The sequence below is a fragment of the Pan troglodytes genome, chromosome 7 (assembly GCF_028858775.2).
Source record: "Pan troglodytes isolate AG18354 chromosome 7, NHGRI_mPanTro3-v2.0_pri, whole genome shotgun sequence".
Classification (NCBI taxonomy): Eukaryota; Metazoa; Chordata; class Mammalia; order Primates; family Hominidae; genus Pan; species Pan troglodytes.
In genome coordinates this window covers 101334500-101359822 of record NC_072405.2, presented here as the reverse complement: position 1 = coordinate 101359822, position 25323 = coordinate 101334500, and the positions used below count along the sequence as shown (strand labels likewise).

At 38.3% G+C, this 25323-nt stretch overlaps 1 protein-coding gene across 5 annotated transcripts in view; it reads right to left on the bottom strand.

The window, feature by feature from the left end:
- Positions 1–25323, bottom strand: part of LRRC69 (leucine rich repeat containing 69) — a 134132-nt gene that overhangs the window by 101102 nt on the left and 7707 nt on the right. For 3 of the 5 annotated variants that reach the window (XM_016959661.3, XM_016959662.3, XM_024345224.3), the window contains exon 1: positions 14202–14470. In XM_016959661.3, coding sequence (XP_016815150.1) covers positions 14202–14384 — 183 coding nt within the window. In that variant the 5' untranslated portion in view covers positions 14385–14470. Of the gene's footprint in view, positions 1–14201; positions 14471–14798; positions 14828–25323 lie in introns of those variants that run through there. The other 2 variants (XM_001137722.6, XM_063816409.1) reach the window with 1 other exon arrangement.

Genomic DNA, 25323 nt, shown 5'->3' with positions numbered 1-25323 from the left:
TGGCCTGCCTTAAAATAGGCATGTGCACTTTCTCTTACATCTTGGATATGAGGCAAGCATCTCAATGTCCATAGATGCCTTTGGATTATAGAATCTAGGTTCAATGTATAGTGATATTTTTAATAAGTAAGAGAGAAGACAAGAAATTTAAGGAGAAAACATACTGATTATTAATGACAATACTGACCAATATTTAAATTAAATTTAAATTAAGTGCCAAATATATGAAACACTGTGCCAAGCTGAACATTGTCTAATGTGGACCTCACAATAACCCTGATCTTACAGAAAAGGGATCTGAAGTCCAGGCTATGATTTATGGTGAAATGACCTAGGTTCATTCTACAGCCTATATTCCTAACTTCTACCCTCCACTGTCTTCAGTAATACACTGCGTATCTTTAAAAAGAATTTACTATTGCTCAGAATGATCATACATATGCACATGATACAAATATATATATGTATACAGACACATATGTTCACACACATACACATGCTCACAAAATGAAATGGAATACAATACATGAAATTCTCATTTTAAATATCCTTGTCCTATCATGTGCACATTCTTGAGTCTGTATTGTGCAGTAGGCAAAGCACAGGCTGTTTGCTATGCAATGTACTGAATATGTGATCTTGGGCAAGTCACTCAAATTCCTAAGCCTCTATTTCTTTATAAAAATGGGGATACTAGCATTTACTTCTTAGGGTTGTCTTAAGGATTAGAGACAGTTTAATAAAGTGCCAGGCAAATAGCAGATATTATTAAATGGTAATCTTTTAGGCCCAGGAAAATACTGTGGGGTAAAATGTTAGCCATACCTGGTGCTAGAAATGCGGTAAACACCTGATACACACACACATATACACATACATACATACTGACACTTTACTAGTTTTCAAATTTAAAACCTGCTTATTTTCTTAATTTCTAACTCACTTTTTCAAACATTTCTAAATTCACAAGCACTCTTTTATTAGGCATGGGATATTACATTTAATAGGTTATAAACCATGATTAAATTACACATATATATTCATTACCTGGCTCACCGGTGAAGAGACATGTATGTTAGGCTTACCTGCAGGAGTGATACCTGTAAATATGAGTGGGATTGGCAGGATCTCCACGTGCAGGGTCAACCACAGGCAAGGAACCTGAAGCAGCCTTGCTGGAAGTGCCAAGGAGCAACTCCAGGGTCAGCTTTGTTTCACCCTCAGAACTCGCTAACCATAGTTAGGAGGTACAGTCACCAACAGCAATTCTATTTTCCTCTCCTACTTGACTGAATTTAGAAAATCGCTTTGATTTACAAATTGCAAAAGGGAGATATCTGATAGAAACTAAGAGACTGGTATATCTTCCCAGATGTTTGGGCAAAAATTTAAGAAACATTTAGACTGGAAAAGTTTAAAGAAATATTCCTGCATACTTTAGTACATAGAGAACAATGCATCCCATTTGCTGAATTAAGCCTAAACTCTTAGCTCAGAAACTGGTATGACTAATAGGCACAGTATTTTAAAAAATAGTATTTATTTCCACAGAACCTTTAAATACACAATCCTGCTGTGACAAAAATCCACCAGTGCTGGGGACTGGCTGGACTGTCACTACTGACTATGCATGTATGAGCTACCAGTTAGCCACAGTTCCTTCCTGGTCCCTTTTTCTCATATGTTACCTGCCTGGAGGCATGTGTTTTCAACCTCTGAATAAAATAGATAGCCTGCAAAAGAAAATCTCATCCTATTATTTAACAGCTTTCTCCACCCATTTATCTCAAACTGTTTCTTGTAACTTCTTCTCTGTGTGTGTATGTATGATCAGAACACTTCAGATCTACCCCTTGAGCAAATTTCAAGTATACTATACAATATTAACTATAGTCACATCATTGTGCATTAGCTCTCCAAAACTTATTTATCTTACATAACTGAAACTTTGTACCCTTTGACCTACATCTCCCCTTATCTCCCTCTCCCTAGACCCTTGTAGCCACCATTCTACTCTCTGATTCTGAGTCTGACATTTTTATATTCTATGTATAAATGAAATCATGTAGTATTTGTCTTTCTGCATCTGGTTTATTTCACTTAGTATAATGTCTGCCAGGCTCATCCATGTTGCTGCAAATGATAGAATTTTCTTTTCTAAATCTAAGTAATATTCCAATGCATATACAGTCATGTGTCACTTTACTATGGGGACACATTCTAAGAAATGCATCGTTAGGCAATTTTGTCATTGTGTGAACATCATAGTACTTACACTAACCTAGATGGTATAAGCCTACTATGCACCTGCTATAAGCCTACTATGCTATGTGGTATAGTCTATTGCTCTTAGGCTAAAAACCTATGCAATACAGCATGTTACTGTACTGAATACTAAAGGCAATTGTAGCATAATGGTAAGTATTTGTGTATCAAAAAGTATCTAAACATAGAAAAGGTACAGTAAGAATACCGTATAATCTTATGGGACCACTGTCATATATGTGGTTCATTGTTAACTGAAATGCTGTTAGGCATCACATGACATATGTGCATATATACATATATATATATATACACACACACACACACAAACACACACACATACACATTTTCTTTATTCATTTGTCCATTGATGGACATTTTGGTTGTTCCCATATCTTGGCTATTGTGAATAACGCTGCAATGAACATGTGAGTGCAGATACCTCTTCAACATACTGATTTCATTTGCTTTGGATATATACCCAGAGTAGGATTGCTGGATCAGACTACTATTAATTTTTTGAGGAATCTTCATATTCTTTCCATAGTAACTTACCAACTTACATTCCTACCAACAATGTACGAACATTTCCTTTTCTCCACATCCTTGTGAATACTTACTTTTTGTCTTTCTGATAACAGCCATTCTAACATGTGTAAAGTAATACTTCACTTTTGTTTTGCTTTGCATTTCATTGACTATTAGTGAAGTTGAGTACCTTTTCATATACCTATTGGCTATTTACATGTCTTCTTTTGAAAAATGGCTATTCAAGTCCTTTACCTTTTTTTTTTTTTTTTTTTTTGAGACAAGTCTCACAATGTTGTGGAGGTTGGTCTTGAACTCCTGGTCTCAAATGATCCTCCTATTGGCCCCTTTACCCATTTTTAAATCAGGTTATTTGTTTGTTTGTTTCTTGCTATTGAGTTGCATGAGTTCCTTATATATTTTGTATTTTAACCACATCATATATATGCTTTGCAAATATTTTCTCCCATTCTGTAGGATGCCTTTTTATTCTGATGATTGTTTCCTTTGCTGTGCAGGTTTTTAGTTTTAAATTATCCATTTGTCCATTTTTGCTATTGTTGCTTTTGTTTTTGGCGCCATATCCAAAAAATCATTGTCCAGACCAATGTCAAGAAGTTTTTCCCTATGTTTCCTTTTAGTAGTTTCACAGTTTCAAGTGTTACATTAAAGTCTTTAATCCATTTTAAGTTGATTTTTGTATACCATATGAGATAAGGGTCCAATTTAATTATTTTCCATATGGATATCTAATTTTCCCAACATTTATTGAAGACACTATCCTTTCCCCAATGTGTGCTCTTCACACCCTTTCAAACATTAGTTGATCATACATATGTGGATTTATTTCTGGGCTCTCTATTCTGTCCCATTGGTCTATGTGTCTGTTTTTATGCCTAAGCCACACTGTTTTGATTACTGTGTCTTTGTAATTATTTTGAAATCAGGAGGTATGATGCCTCTAGCTTTCATGTCTTTGCTCAATATTGTTTTGGCTATGCAGATTGCTTTGTAGTTCCATATGCATTTTAAAATTGTTTTTTCTATTTTTGTGAAGAATACCATTAGGATTTTGATAGGAATTGCATTGAATATGTAGATCACTTCCAGTAATATGGACATTTTAACAATATTAATTCTTCCTATCTATGAAGAAGGGATGTCTTTCCATTTACATGTATCTTTTTCAACTTCCTTTATTAATGTCTTATAATTTTTCATGTATAAATCTTTGACCTGTTGGGTTGTTTGTGAGTACTTTATTATTTTTATTGCTATTATAAATGGATTGATTTTTTAATTCCCTTTTCAGATACTTTATTCCTTGTATATAGAAATATGATTATTTTTAGTATGTTGATTTTATAACCTGCAACTTGACTGAATTCATTTATTAGTTCTAACGGTTTTTTATTGAGTCTTTAGACTTTTCTATGTACATGATCATGTCATTTGCAAACAGAGATAACATTATTTTCTGATTTGGTTGCCTTTCTTTTTCCTTATTTAATTGTTGACTAGGACTTCCAGTACTATGTTGAAAAGTAGAGAAAGTAAGTATTCTTTCCTTGTACCAGATATTACAGAAAAAGCTTGCAGCTTTTCCCCACTGATGATGATGTTAGTTGTGGGAATCTCATATATAGCCTATATTGTGTTAAGGTAAATTCCTTCTATACCTATTTTGTTGAGAGCTTTAATCATGAATGGATGCTGAACTTTGTCAAATGCTTTCTCTGCATCTATTGTGATAATGATCTGGGTTTTTTCTTTCGTTTTGTTAATGTGTTGTATCACATTGATTGATTTGCATATATTGGGGTCCTTGGCAGTAAAAGGTGCTGCAGTGCTGCTGATCTCTTTTCCTTCTATCAGGGGTAGTTGTGGCCAAGGGGATGCCCCTTGGTGGTAGGTCCAGCACATGGGCGTGTTTGGGCCACAGAGATGCCACTGTCAGAAGTGCAAGTGCATGCAGAGCAGCCGCAGAGCTGGGTCTGGAGCACAGGTACATGCAGAGTGATCACGGCTTTGAGGTCCCAGGTCGCAGCCACTTCTGAATGACATTTTCATGGAATGAGAAAAATGGCCACAGAAGGACTGTTAATTTTGCTGGATAAAAATTCTTTATTGTTTCTGCAGTAATGATGTGTTTCAGGATTCTGTTTTCATTAAATACTAACAATATCTTGGTTCTCCAATAATTATAACAGATTTTCATGCTTAATGCTTCCCCTTGAGATTTACCGTCTTCCCCATGAAGGCATCCTCCTTTTGCATTTGCATAGCACGGTGTACTTTCTATTATCAATTATTATTATTTATATTATAATGACTTGTGTGTATATATTTCTTATTTTTTTCACTTTTAAGTTCAGGGGTACATACATGTTCAGGTTTGTTACATAGGTAAACTTGTGTCATGGGGGTTTGTTGCACAGACTATTTCATCACCCAGGTACCAAACCTAGTAGCCATTAGGTATTTTTCCTGCTCCTCTCTCTCCTCCCAGCTTCCACTCTCTGATAGGCCCCAGTGTGTGTTATTCCCCTCTATGTGTCCATGTGTTCTTATCATTTAGCTGCCACTTATAAGTGACAACATGTGGTATTTGGTTTTCCATTCCTGCGTTAGTTTGCTAAGAATAATGGCCTTCAGCTCCATCCATGTCCCTGGAAAGGACATAATCTCATTTTTATTTTTCTATTTTTTTTTTTTTGAGATGGAGTCTCACTTTGTCACTCAGGCTGGAGTGCAGTGGCACGATCTCAGCTCACTACAACCTCCACCCTCTGAGTTCAAGCGATTCTCCCGCCTCAGCCTCCCGAGTAGCTGGGATTACACGCGCCTGCCACTGTGCCCAGCTAATTTTTTGTATTTTTAATAGAGACGGGGTTTCACCATCTTGGCCAGGCTGGTCTTGAACTTCTGACCTCATGATCCACCCACCTTGGCCTCCCAAAGTGCTGGGATTACAGGCATGAGCCACTGTGCCTGGCCCATAATCTCATTTTTTATGACTGCATAGTATTTCATGGTATATATGTACCACATTTTCTTTATCCAGCATATCACTGATGGGCATTTATGTTGATTCCATGATTCACATGTATATTTTACCTCTACTATTAAATTGGAAATTTTCCAATGACAGGGTCTCTGTGTGAATCATCTAGCATTCAAAGAACAATATCTGGAATATAATAGTTGCTCAATAAATATTAGTTGAATGATGCCTGCTTAGATCATCTCTATAAAGACTCAAACTATGGAACAGTCATTATGGCTCCACATCAGTTTTTATTTTCAAAATCAAGTATCTTTTGAGCTTAAGCTGTTCTAATTTGCCCAGCTTTATTTATTTCCTTCTAATGAGCTGCATGCTTTCTTTATTCTAGCCTGCTCATTCTCACTAGCCCCTGTATTCAGTTCAATGTAGTGCATATCATATGTAGGCCTAGAACTTGGACCAGACAGCCTCTCTTAATATTTAATTATTCCATGCTTGTAGCTATTAATTATCACTAGAAAACTCTATGCTACTTATTATATATTTTAATTACTTGGTTTTGACTAACTTAGATAAACTCCCCCACTCCCCGGCCTTTTATTTGAGACAAAGTTTTGCTCTTATTACCCAGGCTGGTGTGCAATGGCATGATCTCGGCTCACTGCAACCTCCACCTCCCAGGTTCAAGTGATTCTCTTGCCTCAGCCTCCCAAGTAGCTGGGATTACAGGCATGCACCACCACACCCAGCTAATTTTGTATTTTTAGTAGAGACGGGGTTTCACCATGTTGGTCAGGCTGGTCTCAGACTTCTGACCTCAGGTGATCCCCACCACCTCAGCCTCCCAAAGTGCTTGGATTACAGGCGTGAGCCACTGCACCTGGCCAGATAAAACCTTTTTAAGTATTAAAAAAATTCTCAAATGTCAATCTTTATCTGGAAGACTGTCTTCCTAAACTAAATCATGGTTATACCATTTTGGAATAAACTATTTGATTATTTGCCTATAAGATGTATAAATATGTTTGAACTACTTAACTTCCTTAAGAAGAGTGAATATTCACATTTACTATAATCAAATAGTATATAATATACGTGTCAGGTTCTGTAAACTATTTTGTAAAGGTAATCGAATCAAATTAATGAGGGAATAATAACTGGATTTTACATTTTTGAATTAGCATATGTACGGCCAACGTATGGAAGGAGGTTCAATTTATGGTTCAATCTGCTAATTCTTATCAACGCCTTTTTTTAAAGAAATCTGTGGCATCCTTAAAACCGCTGTTTAATACAACTGCCAAACTGCTTCTGAGTCCAGCTCTTCCTGAAGGAATTTATTTATATGAATAACTGCCAATTTCAAAGCTACTATTTAATTTTGCAGTAACTTCCTAACAAAGTCATATTTCTCAAAACGATTATAATTTCACTAGAAATTGAGGGGAAGTTTCCATGGGCCAGCATGTTATCTCATCTCTAGATATTTCATGGAGATCCCACAACTTCTTACTGCTGGCCCCTTAAATCCCAAAGTTAAGCTCAATGTCAAGAAATATAAGAAGGATTCTCTACTGGCATTAACATAAAAAGATTATCAAGCCATTGCCTTTTAATATCCCATCAAAAGCTTCATAAGGAAAGAATAAGAAGGAAGGACAAGAGTTTCAAATTATTAGAATTCAATTAAAATGTAAAATTTTAACATTCAATTAAAATGACATTCAATTAAAATGTAAAATCTTAAGTGTTTGGAAGTTTGAATGAAGGTTCGGCTAAAATTTTCTATGTAAACAATATGGATAAGGCATCCTATATTAGGTAGATAACAGTGATGGCAACTTTAGGAGCTAAGAATGACGAGGCCCACTTTTCAGATGAGTCAAGGCAGGTCTACAGATAGAGTGTATCAGTTGTTCCACATCACTAGTGAAGGAAAGAAGAGGGCTGCGTCTTTTCTAGACACCTGCCAGCAGAGAGAGAAGCTGCATTTCCAGCAGGGGTTCAAGAGACCTTAATATACGCCTTGGCATGAAAGCAGAGGCAAAGGAGACATGAACGGTTCCTGGAGAGAAGGTACTCACTATGTGCCCTTGTACCAGGACAGGACACAACAAAACAGGATAATGAATCCCTGTTTTGATAGCCAGGCTTAGGAAATAGGAGGCATTACCTAATTGATGGAGAAAGAAGAGATTTTCAGTGGATGGAACAGGAGAAGAGACAGGCTTGATGCTGTCAAACACTATAAATGACATGGATCTTCTCTGTTCTGCTTGGGTTAGAAAGTGAGACCAGAATGCCCAAGGAGGAAGAGTTACGGGAAGTCTCTGCTCATGGTCATTCCTTTCCTCTTCCTCTGCATAATTTGTTCTTTATCAGGGATGTCCAATTCTTTGGCTTCCCTGGGCCACATTGGAAGAAGAATTATCTTGGGCCACACATGAAATACACTAATACTAATGATAGCTGATGAGCTTAAAAATAAATAAATAAATAACAAAAACATCTCATAATATTTCAGAAACATTTATGAATTTGAGTTGGGCCACATTCAAAGCCGTCCTGGGCCACCTGTGGCCCGCGGGCCACGGGTTGGACAAGCTTACTTTAGATCTTAACTCAGTTGCACGTTTTCACAATCACCTTCTCTGACTTCTCTGACTAGAGACTCTCATAGCACAAGACTTGTCTGACTGGAGACTCATAGTACAACACAATTCTCCTTTACAGCACTTTTCACAATTCTCCTACATCACAAGTGTAATATTTCACAATTGTAATAATACACTTATTTGTATGTTTCGTTAACTTTCCCCACTAAACCTATTAGGGACATATGAAAGATTTTGTTCCTTTTTGTACTGCTGCCACCTAGGAGAGTGCCTACTCCACTGCAGACACACGTAACTAGTTGTTTAATGTATGAATGAATGAAGTTGATTGGGTTAAAGGGTCATTAAGGACAGCAAAAGTATGAAAAGGAGAGATTAAGGACACAATTAGTAAGTTTATAAACTACTCAAATCTGGTTAGAGTTGGTCTTATTTACTGTCAATTGTTTATGGCCAAATAAAAAGCTATGGCAGACCATATCTTTGTCCTGGTCAGCTGCACATGTGAGCAGCTTAAGGGGAACTTTGCCACACTGCCATTGGACTTTATGATACATGTCAACAATGCTGCACACAATTAGAGATGATGGCTATTTGTTTTACCTGTGAGGAACCTTTGTTCCTACGTGTGTTTGGTTAGGCAGGACTTTGAAAATTACTTCCATTTCACTCATGTTGACATTATATGAGTTAGTAAGTAAAAAGCAATAGGGACGAGACAAGATCTTTGCCCTTAAAATTCATAAAGTGCTTCTCTGAAAATTGTTGACATCCCCATATTTCAAGAGCCACAGTCCAAATGCATTCACCATAAATTATAGGACATTAGCCCATTTTTGTCATTGTCATTAGAAGTGACTGAAATTTTCCAGAGCTTCACTAGTTAAATTAGCAAAGAAAAATGGAAGTAGGATCTAAAGTAGGTTCTTTACTAAAGAACCCCTACCCCCTCATTTTATCATTGTTGCTAGTCATATCATAATGGTAACACTAATCATAATAGCTAAAATGTATTTAAAGCTTCTACATGCCAGCCATGGAGCTTTAAATATATAAACATTTAATTTAATCACCAAACATGAAGGCAGGGACCACACTTTGTACACATCTATATCCTTGGGAACAGCATAGATGCAAGAAAATGAATGGTAAATATTTGTTAAAAGAATCACTATGGGCCGGGCGTGGTAGCTCATGCCTGTAATCCCAGCACTTTGGGAGGCCAAGTGGGCAGATCATCTGAGGTCAGGAGTTCAAGACCAGCCTGGCTAACATGGCGAAACCCCGTCTCTACTAAAAATACAAAAAAAATTAGCCAGGCATGGTGGCAGGTGCCTGTAATCCCAGCTACTCAGGAGGCTGAGGAAGGAGAATCACTTGAACCTGGGAGGCGGAGGTTGCCGTGAGCCGAGATCACACCACTGCACTCCAGCCTGGGTGACAGAGCAAGACTCTGTCTCAAAAATAATAATAATAACAATAATAATAATAATAATAATAATACAAGAATCACTATGGGCTAGGTGGGGTGGCTCACACATGTAATCCCAGCACTTTGGGAGGCTGAGGTGGGAGGATTGCTTGAAGCCAGGAGTTCAAGACCAGCCTGGGCAACAAAGTGAGACCCGGTCTCCAAACAAAAAAAAATTTTTTTTAATTAGCCAGGGGTAGTGGCACACGCCTGTAGCCCCAACTACTTGGGAAGCTGAAGTAGGAGGATCACTTGAGCACAGGAGTTCGAGGCTGCAGTGAGCTATGATCACAACAGTACACTCCAGCGTGGGTGACAGAGCAGGACCCGTCTCTTAAAAGAAAAAAAATATGCAAACAAATGGGAGGAGGGGACAATGCATGTAGTGTTCAAAGCAGCCGTCTTTAGGCAACTCAGTTTTTAAGAACTATAAATTGAACACCATACCCTGATAAATTTCACACTAAATATATAGAATAATAACACAATAGAGCTGAAAGCAACCTCCAAGGAGACCTCATTTTATATTTACTGGTTGAGTGACCTTTGACAAATGATTTATCCTCTTCCTGAACCATAAATTTTATTAACAGTATGAGGGTAATAACTTCCTTGCAAGTTGTAGAAAATGATGAGCTCCTGATACTATGCTTGGCTCCCAGTGAATGGTTGATGTTGTTATTCTATTAGCATTTTATGAGTAAAGAAATTTAAAAGTAGTGTTTTTGTTTTAGGAACTTAAAAAAAAATCATGACTATGTTAATACCTTGCATTCTGTGGGAAATATGACCAAAAAATCAGTATATTGGGGCAAACTGGACTTCGTATGATGATAAAAGGCTACTTCAAAAGATAAACACTGTAGACATAAAACAAAATGAAACAAAAGTCATAGGTAGATGGGTAACTTTAAACATTATTGATAAAGGGTATGACTATAGCCACATAAGAAAGAGTTCAAATTAACTTTAAAAGTACACGGGAATTTTAGAGAAAACTGTTAGAATAAGAATTATAATCACTGAATTTTGACATACACATCACCAAGCTATAAAGCCCACAAGACACTCTGTGGCATCAGTCAGGTCAGCTGAATGTCACAATACACCCTGCCCCTTCTCTCTGCTTTATTTTTCCCCTTAACACTAATCACCGCCTCACGCCCTATTTTGCTTATTTGTTTCTTACATCGCTCCTGACTAAAACATAAACTCTATGAGGGCAGAGATTTCCACCTGTTTTGCTCATCACTGAATCACCAGTTCTGAGTGCCTGAGACACAGATGGTCCTCATTGCTTATTTGTGGATTAAATAAATGAAGGCAGAAATTGAGGCCCAAAGAAACTAAGTGCCTTGTATATAGCTGGTAACTGCTGAACCAGGTAAGTTGTGCCAGCACTTCTAAACTCTCCTTTTCAATTCTCTAAGCTGTCTCTTTCTTTGAAACCTTCATCTGCCTTTCCTTTTTTTTTTTTTTTTTTTTTTTTTTTGAGACAGAATCACTCTGCAGCCCAGGCTGGAGTGCAGTGGCGCAATCTCAGCTCACTGCAGCCTCCCACATTCCGGGCTCAGGCAATCCTCTGGGACCAGAGGCACGTGCCACTGTGCCTGGCTAATTTTTAATTTTTATTTTTTTGTAGAGATGAGGTCTCACTATGTTGCCCAGGCCAGTTTCAAACTACTGAGCCCAATCAATCTGCCCACCTTGGCCTCCCATACTGCTGGGATTACAGGTGTGAGCCACTGCACCGGGCCATCTGCCCTTTACTACCAACTGTGAGACGGATGGAGCTGTATATCTGAACTCTATGATAATCTACAACCATTCTTTGAGGGTTTCTAGCACATTTTATCTAGCATGCTTCTAGAACTCCCATTACATAGGGAAAATTGTTGTTTTTTTTCCAAAATTCCACAATTTCTCCAAGACCCTATATAAGAAAAACTACTAGCTCATGAACAGCTAAACATAATACCATTGGCCTGAATCTGACTTTTAAAGTACTTTAAAGACAGAATAGACTATAAGCAGCCTAGTTGCAAATCAGTTGAATTCTTAATGGTGTAATTTCTTCTTTAAAAGTAAGCACTGGGCTGAGACAGCTCCCTGGTGAAGGAACTAAGAGTGAACAAACAGAAGTCAACACGTAGGTTACCCCTAAATAGAAGAATGAGAGGGCAAGTAATAAAGGGAGCCACAAGAAGAAGACAATGTAATGATAATCAGACTCTTGGGGCTTTTTTCTATGGAAATATATCTTGGAATGTGTAACTTTCTACTAGACAACTATTAACCAGGTGTGAGACAAGAATACAGACATTTTCAGATATGCAAGGGATCAAACAATTTAACTACCACATACCCAGACTAGGATGATTTCTCGAGACTCCTGAAAAACTAAGAGAGCAAGCCAAGAAAGGAAAATACAGGATACAGGAAACAGTGGGTCCAATTTAAGAGAGCAACAAAGGGAATGTCCTTGGCTGACAGTATCTAGCAAACCTAGATAGCAGTCAACTTAGAGTGGGGCAGAGGATGGAGGGTCTTACAGGGAAGTCTCTCAAGGAAAAGTACATTTGACAGAAAAAAAAAATACAGTTTGAAATAAAATGAGGCTGCCATAAAGCTAAGGCACAAGAACAAAGGAAAGGTTATTAGAAACTCCAAGGGAACAAAAATGGCATATAAGAAAGAAAATATAATCATAAATTAATTGACTCCATGTGAATATTTATTTATTAGTAATATATATTTTTAGAAGTTTAGAGTTACCCAAGACACAAAACAAATATTTAATTATGGTTATAACTGAATAGGATATAAAAGCTGTAAGTCTTATAAAAGTAAAAACTTCAGAGTTTGTGACGGGGGAGAGGAAAGGACAGCTGAAGGTGGATTACAGAGGCTGACACTGTCATCTTACGAAGTGGGGAGTCAAAAGAGACTGCAGTTGATGAAGGAAGAAATAAAGGTGTAGTAACATTACATGTAAAAGATACCTGCAGACCTAATCCCCTGATTCCAGATGTGGACCAATATACAATAGATACATTAATATAACTGTATCTAGAAGATGAAGAAAAATGATGCCAAAAATAGACAAATCAATAAAATAGATGAGTTAAAAGTGGTTATATATGGAGATCGGGATTGAGGATGAGGGGAAGTGGGATAGAAGATAGCTTCTTGCTATAAGCTTTTTGTAATATTTAATTCTCTGTAACCAATGGTTAGTATTACTTTAATGGAAATAAATTCAAATAGAGGGAGAGAATAGGTTCATGACTCAGTCAAGTCCCAAATTCTTTTGCAAAGAAACTCCTCTTTCCTATTAAAAAATTCCAAGTCCTTGTTGTCTTGTAACTACAAGTGTACCTTCTGCAATTACTAATGAAGGGGGACTTTGTAAAAGTTACCCTATTTCTTATAAAGATACAACTACAGATTACAAACTCAATTTCTTAAACCTAAAAGGAAATGAGGTAGGGTGAAAGTAAGAAAATACAGATTTATTTTTTGGAACTGTAAACTCAAAATTAATGAGCTATAACGCCTTAGCTGCTTCTAGGTTCTTCCTGTGCTGATGACAATTCAGCAGTGAACAAAAAGAAAATTACAAAGTTAATATCCCTTGCCTTCTCTCAACCTCAAGATTTTTGGCAGCTAGAGTTTCACATTGTTAGGCAGAAAGGTTTAACACAAGCATCTGGGATTCATTCATGTCAACTATTGCTCTTTAAAAAAGAGTATTTTTTATTTAAAATATTAACCTTCCTTTAAAGACTATTTCAGGAGAAATAAATGTCCCCTCCTTCCTATTCCCTGCCAACATTCCATTTCAAAGTTTCAGCCTGCCCTAGGAAATTGAAAAGGAACTCCCTTGCTACATCCTAAATGTCTCTTCATTCTAAATGCAAAAGCTTCAGGACAGTCCCCAGGGTGAACAGCATCTCCTGGATCCTCAAAACTACTTCCAGATGTAAGCCCCCCAAGACAGATGACCAGATCCAGGTTTCCAACCCCTTTGCAGATGACAGCCTCTAGAAAGATAAGTGTGGCAGAGACCTAGTCCCCTGACTCCAGATGTGGGCCAAAGAGCACATGAATAAATTGAAACATCTCTCCCTACCACATGGAATTCCCTAAGGGAGAAAGCCTTCTGATGCCTCTCCAGCAACACTCCACATTAAGTCTCCAGACACCTAAGTCTCCTTAGATCGAAGTGTTATTGTTCTGTCTCTTACCCCTTTTTCCTCTCTTCCTGTTTTCCATCTTTAATACCAAACCACAACAGCAAAACACTGTTCCTCACCTGGGTCAAGTTGCATAACTCTGGACACACTTTGGGGATTAGGTTATTCTGAAGGACTAGAGTCTTCAGGCCAGGCAGTTTTCCTAATGCTGAGGGCATCTTTGTCATCTTCTTCCCATTCAAAGTAAGGATCTTCGTATTTTTACCACCACTCAATGCTTTTATTAACAATCTCTCAGTCATGATCTTGGAAAAGAAGTAGAAAACAAGGTAACCATTAGAGTTCTTTATTATACAGCTTTAGAACCTCTAATTACAGAATTGGTGTGTCATAGTAACAAGAACATTCTGAGATCCACCATGTTGAAGGGGGGAAGCATTAGATTATTTTCCTATGTGAAAGATATGAAGGGAAAGTAGATGGTCCAGGTTTTGGGCAGGAAATGTATACTGTAAGCCTAAAATAGCTTATGCTTGCGATGTTAAAGTTATCAGAGATTAATGAGGACACAGAAGTGAACTTCTAGGAGCTCCCACTAGTCTAAGATGGAAAATATTAAGGATCAGAAAGAAATAATCCAGAGTAGACTGAAACATATCAAAACACATTAAAATCTGAGTTCATAATGGCATTTTTTAAAAAGAAACATTACTCACCCTGGGAATTACTAGCGCACCAACTCAGTCTGAAAATTGATAAAGGAAAAAATATAAGCATTTATTCTGCTTTTCCGGTACAAACGGCACTTAAATATAACTTAATAGTTAATAAAGTTCTTATTCACAAGAATTGAAACTAATAAATGAGAAAGAAAAAATAACTAGAATAATCACAATTTTTGCAAATTCTAATAAAATAATGGAGCTATGAAAAAATCATAATTGGAGACTGAAAGTATTAGATGAAAGGTTGATGAGGAACTTTATAATCAAGTGATCAGGTTAATAACCCACTAATCATTTTAGCATCAATAAAATTGAGACAATCACATTATAAGCCTTATGAAGTAATGAATTAAAAAGTACACAGCAGCACCACCTATGAAATGTTCCTGTCCAAAAATTAAATCTGAATCTAATCATGGCTTCAAGATCTAACTACCATTTACAAAAAAACAGAACTAGAGAATAAGTTAAGTTCATTATAGGGAAACAGTCAAATCTATAACATGGAAGATTCTACAGGACTGGTCCCTGGTCCAATGTCACAAGGTTTCACCAACAAATGAAAGACATTAATAAAAAGGAGGGAAAACTGTTACGATGTAACTGAAACTTAGGGCAAATAACAGCTAAATGCAATGCCTGGACTGTATTTGAATCCTCAGCTGAATACAAACATCTCAGGGAAATTTGTTCATGGGCTATTAGATGAGAGAAATTAATTCTGTTACATGTGAAAATGGTATGGTGGTAGTATTTATTTTAAATGTGCTTAACATTCAGAAATGCATACTGAAATTTTCAAGTGAAATAAAATGATATCTTGAGTTTTCTTTAAAATAATCTAGGGGGGAAAGTGGGTGGAAGAAACTGATCAAACAAGATTGACAAAATGTTGATAATTATTAATGCTGAGTAATAGACACATAGGGGTTTGTATTAGTCCATTCTCGCACTGCTATAAAGAAATACCTGAGACTAGGTAATTTATAAAGAAAAGAGGTTTAATTGGCTCACAGTTCTGCAGGCTATACAGGAAGCATGGTGCTGGCATCTGCTCAGCTTCTGGGGAGCCCTAAGGAAGCCTACAATAATGGTGCAAGGCAAAGGGAGAGCCAGCACTTCACATGGCCAGAGCTGGAGGAAGACAGGAAGGAGGTGCTACACACATAAACAACCAGATCTCAGGATAACTCACTCACTCACTAGCAGGAAAACAGCACTGAGGGGATGCTAATGCATTCATGAGAACTCCACCCCCAGGATCTAATCACCTCCCACCAGGCCCAGTCTCCAACACTGGGGATTATAATTGAACATGAGATTTTGGAGGGAACACAAATCCAAACCATATCAGCATTCATTATATTAGTGTTGTTATTTTTGCGTATGTTTAAAAAATTCCAAATAAAAGATTAAAACGGTGACAAAAAGGAGAGGGAGGGGAGCTGTGGCCAGTAACATTTGATTATTATCACAATCCCATTAGCACCCAGATGGGATGAGTCTTAGAGGCATTAGGATTACACATGTATGTGACACACTTAGATGTGGGTTTCCAAAAACTTGAACATTATAAAATACATTCTGCACTGAAAGTGATCTGAACAGAAATCAATCCTTCCTTTGGCATTCAGAAATCACTTTATTTATTTATTCAACAAATATTTACTGACCACCTACTACATAGTCAACACTGTTGCAGGAGTGAATGAAAAAGATAAAAATTTCTGTTCTCAAGGAAATTCCATTCTAGTAGGGGAAGAAAAGCAATCAGATAAGTAAATCTACTATGTTAGATGGTGATTTGATGCCAAGGGGGAAAATCTAAGCAGAAAAGAGAAATAGGGAGTGTGGGAAATGAGAAGTTTACAATTTTAAATAGGATGACCAGGAAAGGCCTCACTGAGAGAATGCTATTAGAGACAAGACCTCTTCCAGTAGGAGAGTAAAATCAAGTGCCAGAATTCTAAAACAGGATCATTAAATTTTTAAAGGGATTATAATGAATATCAATATCATAACAGTAAATCAAGAGATGCTAATAGTGACTTTCAGTTGCTAGAAAGCTAATTTTTCAGCTTCTTAATCACTGCTGTTTGCCTTCCCTCTTCCAAACCTATGCTTCGTCTTCTTTACTTTGATATTATTTGTTTCCTAAGAATAATAAAGCTGTTACTATCAAAACAAACTGATCACAAGGCTTTGTTTAAAAAAAAAAATCCATAACAATCACCACCTCTTAAGTAAATATTGGGTGACTAGCATCCCAGATGACACTGTCCAAACCCTGGAAATTTGTTACTGCTTTAAGTAGGTAAACAAACCAATACAATCTGATACTGCTTTCTGTTAATCTGCTGAACCTAGAAAACCTGGTTAACATTCTTGAGTATTTCTTCTCCCTTACTTCCAATATACAATCAATCCTATTCATACTGTCTGTTCCAGTTATCTATCACTGGGAAACAAACCACCACACATCTTAATGGCCTAAAACATTTATTTTACTGACAAATCTTTTTTTTTTTTGAGACGGAGTCTCACTCTGTCACCCAGGCTGGAGTGCAGTCGTGCGATCTTGGCTCACTGCAAACTCTGCCTCCCAGGTTCATGTCATTCTCCTGCCTCAGCCTCCCAAGTAGCTGGGACTACAGGCACCCACCACCACACCCAGCTGATTTTTTGTATTTTTAGGAGATGGGGTTTCACTGTGCTAGCCAGGATGGTCTCAATCTCCTGACCTCGTGATGCGCCTGCCTCGGCCTCTCAAAGTGCTGGGATTACAGGTGTGAGCCACCACACCCGGCCTTTATTGACAAATCTTAATCTGGGCAGGGCTTGCCTATAGTTCTCTTAGTGACAGCTATAGCAGCTCAAAGTCTGCAGCAGAAACCATCTAAAGGTTCACTAATCCACATCTGGTGGTAGATACTTCTTGTTGGCTAGGGCCTCAGGGTGGTCAGCCTCTACATGTAGCCTCTCCAATGTGGCTTGGACTCCCTCCCAACATGGTGGCTTGGTCTGAAGGTTGAGCATCCCAAGAGAGAAAGTGGAGTGGAAGCTGTATTACTTTCATGACCTTGCTTCAGAAGTCATACAGAATCACCTCTACCACATTTTATTCATTAGAACCAAGTGACAGAAATGAGCTCATATTCAAAGGAAGACAAATTAGACTCTGCCTCTTGAAGGCAAGTGACCAAAAATTTGTGGACATGTTTTAAAACCCACCACAATCCACCCTGTAGCCATGAGCTGTTTACATTCCTCCCATATGCAAAACAGAGACACTCTTCCTGGAAAGCCCCCTTCCCCAAAAGTTTCATCTATTTAGAACATCAGGTTCAAAGATCTTGTCATCAAAGTTAGGTACAAAGGTAGATGAAGCTCCTCTGAGGCAGTTCCTTGAGTTCAGCTTGAGTGCAGTTCATCTTGACCTGAAGACCTATCAACTAAAGAGACAAGTTATCTGTCCACACATACCTAGAATACAACATAGGTAAAACAAAGGGCAGGCAATAGTTAGTCCCATTCAAAAAAAAAAAAAAAAAAAAAAGGGAAAAATCAGAGGAACAAAGTAGCCACAGGTTCATAGCAATTCTGAAATCAAATGAGGCACAAGGTTGTTATTATTTTTGTTTTTTGTTTTTTGTTTTTGAGATGGAGTCTCGCTCTTTTACCCAGACTGGAGTGCAGTGGCACAATCTCTGCTCACTGCAACCTCCGCCTCCTGGTTCAAGCAATTCTCCTGCCTCAGCCTCCCAAGTAGCTGAGATTACAGGAACGTGCTGCCATGCCTGGCTAATTTTTGTATTTTTAGTAGAGACAAGCTTTCGCCATGTTGGCCAGGCTGGTCTTGAACTCCTGACCTCAGGTGATCCACCCGCCTCAGCCTCCCAAAGTGCTGGGATTACAGGAGTGAGCCACTGCACCCAGCCCACATGTACTGCCTGGGATTAGCTTTTGGTTCCCCTGTTTGGGCTCTTGATTCCATCCTCTTGAATTTCTTTCCTTTTCCATAAAATGTAGCCCATGTTTGCCAAGTAGTTTCCTCAGTCTGCTTCCTGTCCATAGAAGTTCAAGGTGCCAAGGGCCTCTCATTTTAATTCTTTTTTGATAACAGCTTTATTGAGATAGAATTCACATACCATTAATTCAATCATTTAAAGTATACAAGTCGATGGTCCTTAGGATATTCACCAACTTGTGTAACTACCACCATAATCCATTTTCGAATATTTTCATCATCCCCAAAAGAAAGCCTGAAGCCTTTAACAATCACTTTCCATTCCTCCCATCCACCCCAACCCTAGGCAACTACAAATCTACTTTTTATCTGTATAGATTTGCCTATTCTGGGGATTTTATATAGATGAATTTATATAACATGTGGACTTTTGTGACTGGCTTACTTTACTTAGCATGTTTTCAAGGCTGAGATGCTTTGGATATGTGTCCCCACCCAAATCTCATATCAAATTGTAATCCCCAGTGTTGGAGGTGGGACCTGTTGAGAGGTGATTGGATCATGGGGGCAGATTTCCCTCTTGGTACTGTCCTCATGATAGTGAGTTATTGTGAAATCTGTTTGTTTTAAAGTGGTGGCACCTCCCTCCACTCCCTCCTGCTCCAGCCATGTGAAATGTGCCTTGCTCCTCTTTTGCCTTGCACCATGACTGGAAGCTTCCTGAGGCCTCCGCAGAAGCAGAAGCTGCTACACTTACTTTACAACCTGCAGAACTCTAAGCCAATTAAACCTCTTTTATTTATAAATTACCCAGTCTCAGGTATTTCTTTATAGAACTGCCAAAACAGACTAATACAAAGGCTTATTCATGTTATAGCATGTACTGGCACTCCACTTATTTTTATTGTCAAATAATATTCCATTGTATGAATACATCACAGTTTACATTTCCACTCATCAGCTGATGGGCATTTGCATTGTTTCTACTTTTTGGTTATTACAAATAATGCTGCTACAAACACCATCTGTGTACAATTTTTTATGTGGATATGTTTTCATTCTCTTGGGTATATACTTAGGGGTGGAATTGTTGGGTCATACGGTACCTCTATGTTTAGTCTTTTGAGGCACTGCCAGACTTTTCCATAGTGGCTGCACCATTTTATACTCCTACTAACAGCGCATGAAGGTTTATCTTTTCATTTTATTGTCCTTCTCAATCCAACCTGATGCAAATCCTTTAAAAACTTCATGGGTTTCTTTTAAAACAGTTTATAATTCACTCCATCAGACACAAACCACACCCACAAATCTCTTTCGGATGGCCCACCTCTATCTTGGGTTCCCATGTGAAACTGCCGTGAGACATTAAGATTTTTAGGGGCCCTATTGTTTGTTGGTAACACAGCGTATTTAACCTTCCTGTTCTTAACAAAGCCCTTTATAGCCATGCCTTTTCATCTTCATCATTTTGCTGAGAGTTCCCTGGATTGGCTCTGTCTGGAACAGATTGCTTAATTTTGGCATCATTCACTGTCTGGAGAGGTTAGGAATGAAAAAAAGTATTTTTCAAACCCAAAAAGTTGTGGCTCCTTTATATCGAACAATTTTTTATCTTGCTTGCCTTTCTCCTTTTGTCTTTTGCTATAGGGGCTAGAAGAATCCAGATAGCACCTTTGACATTGCCTAGAAATCTCTTTAGTGAGATCATCCAGTTGAGCTATACTTATTTTCCACTGTTTCATGGAAAATAAATTTCCAGCATTGCTAAAATTTCTGCTACTATGTCACAAGTCACCTTTCTTCCAGCATTGCTAAAATTTCTGCTACTATGTCACAAGAGTCACCTTTCTTCCAGCTTCCAATAATATCTCTCACCTTGTTTAAACCTTCACCAATAGCTTCCTGAAGTGACATTAGGCTCCTGTTAACAGTCTCTTCAAGGCCCTTCTAACTTACACTCAAGCTCAGTTCCAAAGCTCCTACTACATGGCTTAGCAGCAGCAAATTGTATATCAAGATTTAATAAAAAATAACAACAATACAAACCATTAGGAATTGTATAAAACATGGGTTTTATTACAGGAATTTGACCTTATATAACTATGGGAGCTGGTTAAGCCCTCTATATATGGTTGTTACTTTTGTGCCCAGTGTTATGCCTTCCCTAAAATCCAGAGAAGCCAAAGGAGAAGATCTAGCAGAAGTGACAGTACACAAAGTGGCAAAGAGTCTGATCTGTTGGTTCAAGGAAGATTTCCTGCTGTTGACTGCTGGGTCCAGTCATAACGGATTAAAAAGAGCTAACCAGATGATGAAATAAATGTGAAGTGGAAAAGCATTTAAATAAAAGCATGAAGAAAAGGTTCAGGGACATGAAATACACAGGACCATGGGGAGTATAAATAATTGATTCTAGTGCATATATCTAAAGAAAGGAGTGATGGGAGGTGACACTGGCGGAGTAAATAGGACCTGTCACGAAAGACCTCTTTTAAATGCCGTAATAAGGAGACTTCATCCTATGGGAATAGGAAGCCATCATAAGGATTAGGTTAGAAAGTATATTAAAATATACCCAGAATTTGTTTTAATCAAGTGATTAAGAAGTGATTGTTATGAAGGAAATTTATACTTGAATCCCTAGAAACAGAAGGCAGGGCCACGTGGGAAAGGACTGGGGACTGTCAGGAGGTAGAAGAGAGTAGCAAGGGTAGAAAGTCTAGGCCAGAGGGCTAAGCGCGGTGGCTCACACCTGTAATCCCGGCACTTTGGGAGGCCAAGGTGGGCAGATCACGAGGTCAGGAGATCGAGACCATCTTGGCTAGCACGGTGAAACCCCGCCTCTACTAAAAATACAAAAAAATTAGCCGGACGTGGTGGCAGAAGCCCATAGTCCCAGCTACTCGGGAGGCTGAGGCAGAAGAATGGCGTGAACCCAGGAGGCAGAGCTTGCAGTGAGCCGAGATCGCACGACTGCACTCCAGCCTGGGTGACAGAGCGAGACTCCGTCTCAAAAAAAAAAAAAAAAAAGTCTAGGCCAGAGCCTTTATTGGAGTTCTTGTGGAAAATACAAAGCAGGAAAGGGTAAACAGTTTAGGACTGGCTAGTGTGAATAATTCTGGTGGGTTTTGGGATTTAGAGGTGGTTCCAGAGTACCTGGCCCTAGGATGATTAAAGCAAAGGAATATTGTCTCCTGGGGTGTATGGGTCAGACAGAGGAGGTCTGGCTTAGGACTGGTTAGTTTGCATATCAAAGCCATGCTCCTGGCTGCACCTGCCCTTTGCTATCTCTAAGAACCAACTAACCCCAGTAGGAGCACCCCCTCCTCAGCCAGAAAGGTTTTTTAAGATGTCAAAACATCAGAATATACAAAAAATAAAAATCAAAAACATAAACGATACAGGAAAGTGGTAGTCAGATTTGCATTTGTGGCAGTTCACTTTAGTAGCATAAAAGAACGGTTTAAGGGAATAAGATCGGAGGCAGGGATGGCTTCTGTACTATTCCAGGTGCTGGAGATAAAGTGATAGGTATAACCTGGGGAAGACTGTGACTAGAATCTGGTCTCTTTGTAGGAACATTAGATAAGCCACAATTTAGGATGTGGAGAGATGAGAGTTGTGTAATATTTAGCAGGGTACAGCTGTGACACAGGTCTAGGTTTATTAAGACACTGAGAATCTAGGAAAGACAGATTCAGAAAAAGAGATGGGGTTTGCTCTTTCAAACTTTTCAGTTTTCACCTGCATCTTAAACACACTCCTTATGGACACCAGCTGAAAATGAAAGGGTTGCTGATCTCTGTGCCGTATAGGCTAGCCTCATGGAATGTCAGAATCTAGAGCTTTCCCAGCAACCTGAAATCAATCCATTTGGCAGGCAAATCAAAAAAATCACCAGCTTTTTGAGACAGCATCAGCCTGTGAACTCAGCAAAAAACTAGGAATCTAAAGTTGAATGTTAATCCAGACGGTTACTGACTTATTGTGTAAATTTAGAAAGTCAGTCAAATTGCCTGTATCTATCTCTCTTCTCATCAGTAAAACAACAAGAAAGAATGCCAATCTATTCCACAGAGATTGTGTGGGAAACAGCTAACTAATGATTACAAACTATTCTGGAAGTATAAAGTGCTGTAAGAATGCTAAAATATATAGCATCCTAGGAACTCAAGGACCCTAAAGTTGAAACAATCATTAATTTTATTAACAGAGAAGGGTTGTTTCATTTATTAACACTTTATAATACAAAATAATCTGGCTAATTCTTAATATGACAAGGGCCCATGACAAATTAAAAATTTTGGAAGTTGGAAAAATGCATAAAAAACAGGAGTTCATAAACACAGGTTATGGCAGAAACCAATGCACTTACTTGATTTGTTTTGGCAAGCTTATTTTGTGATTTAAAATGTGGTCTGAGACTTGGGGTAAAAGTTTCAAACATGATCAGATGCTTCATGTACTTGAAAACTGCTATAGAAATTCTGTCCTGTAATAAAGAAGGGTACTGGGTTTCTCTTGGTTAGTTTTCTTTTTAAATACGGAAATGGAAGGTTTGATTTAAAGGGCTTGGGATTCTCAAAGCCTACCTTCTAGAGTCACTTACTAGCTATGTGACTAGCCTTTGGATTCTCTAGCCTGCCTTCTAGAGTCACTTACTGGCTATGTAGCTTAAGCAAGTTATTCATTCTCAACCTCTTCAAGTCTCATTTTCATTCTCTAAAAAATAGGGATGAAAATAGCAACCCCTGCTTTCCTTGAGGCATAAGTAAGCCACATATTTAAAGCATTTAGCACACTGCCTGGCACACAGTAAGAGCTCAGTAAAGGGTAGTGGTTTGCTTTTGTACAATCTCCTATACACATTTAAATTAGGAGTTCCACTTTCTGTTAACAAATCTCAAGTGTGCAAGCACTACCCCTGAGGCTGATCTAAGGTGCTAATATGTGCCCACTGTGCCAAAGATGTCTCCCTGATGCCACCTTCTTGCCACTATACTCTTCTTTATCCATCACTACTTCAACTTATTGCTTAGATATCTGAGTACACTCTTGTTAGAGAAGTTCAAATGAGGGGCTAAATAAAGATCTGTTGGAGATGTTATACAAGAGATCCTTAAACTGGCTACATGGCTGGAAATAGATTACTGGTTCACAGACTTTAAAACAGAAAGAGATTTGTAAGAAATACAGTTACCAACTCTTAATTTTGTCAAGTGAGGACAATTTTTTTATTCACTCTCAACTACTGCCACCATAAATTCATAAAAGTAAGGACATTTTAAACCCTTCTGTTGAAAGAGGATGACATATACATAAGTTTCTTAAATTGATTAAATTTGCTTTATGAAAATCTCACTATCTTATACTAAATGTTGTTATGTTGCCAATGGGATCAGTTTACAGACCAGCATTTAATTACCACTAGGCTAGAGGAATCTCTCAATACTCTACTTAAAATCACATACACAAATACACATACATATTTTTATATTTTTGGGAAGCTTTACCAAGTATTAAACACAGAAAACAGAAGTAGCCAATCAAAACAAAAAGTAGCAATGAATAGATTACAAAATAGAACACTGAGATAAACTAAGACCAGTATGATAGCCAAACATCTACAAAGTCTAATGAAGTAGGGAATAAACCAAAAACGGGGATAAGATAATGCCAAGATTTTGGCTTGGAAACTAGGCTTGCCTTTTTTTTTTTTTTTTTTTTTTAAGACAGAGTCTTGCTCTGTCCCCCAGGCTGCAGTATAGCGGTGTAATCTCTGCTTACTGCACGCAACCTCTGCCTCCCGAATTCAAGCGATTTTCCCGCCTCAGCCTCCCAAGTATCTGGGATTACAGGCATGCACCACCAGGCCCGGCTAATTTTGTATTTTTAGTAGAGACAGGATTTCTCCATGTTGGCCAGGCTGGTCTCGAACTACTGACCTCAGGTGATCCACTGGCTTTGCCTCCCAAAGTGCTAGGATTACAGGCGTGAGCCACCATGCCCAGCTGGAACTAGGCATTTTTGACTGAGATAAGAAATTTAAGTTAGCAGACCAGGTGGAGATGGTGGTGGGTGAAACCCTGTTTGAAACCTCCAGCCATTGCTCGCTTCTTGTTGAGTGCTGCCACAAGGAAATCCTGGCTCAGTGTAGACAGCCCTTCCAACATTTTTTAAGAAGCTGGAAATATGAATTTTTGGTGAAATCTCCCCTTAAAAGCTACCAACTACCTCACATCTTTTTTTTTTTTTTTTTTTTAAATCACTACACAGGTCTAACAAAGTATGTCTCTGAGCCACATTCAGTCCAGCAGTTTGGAAGCTCTGACGTAAGTGTGAAAAAGAGGGTCAAGGATAACATCCTAAAGGACAGTCAGGGGAAGAGGCTCAGACCAGAACAGCACCTAAGGAGGAGGAACCGTTTAGCAAAGAGTAGTGTATTAGTCAGGGTTCCCTAGAGGGGCAGAACTAATAGGATATATATATGAAGGGGAGTTTATTAAGGAGTATTGACTCACACAATCATAAGGTGAAGTCCCACAA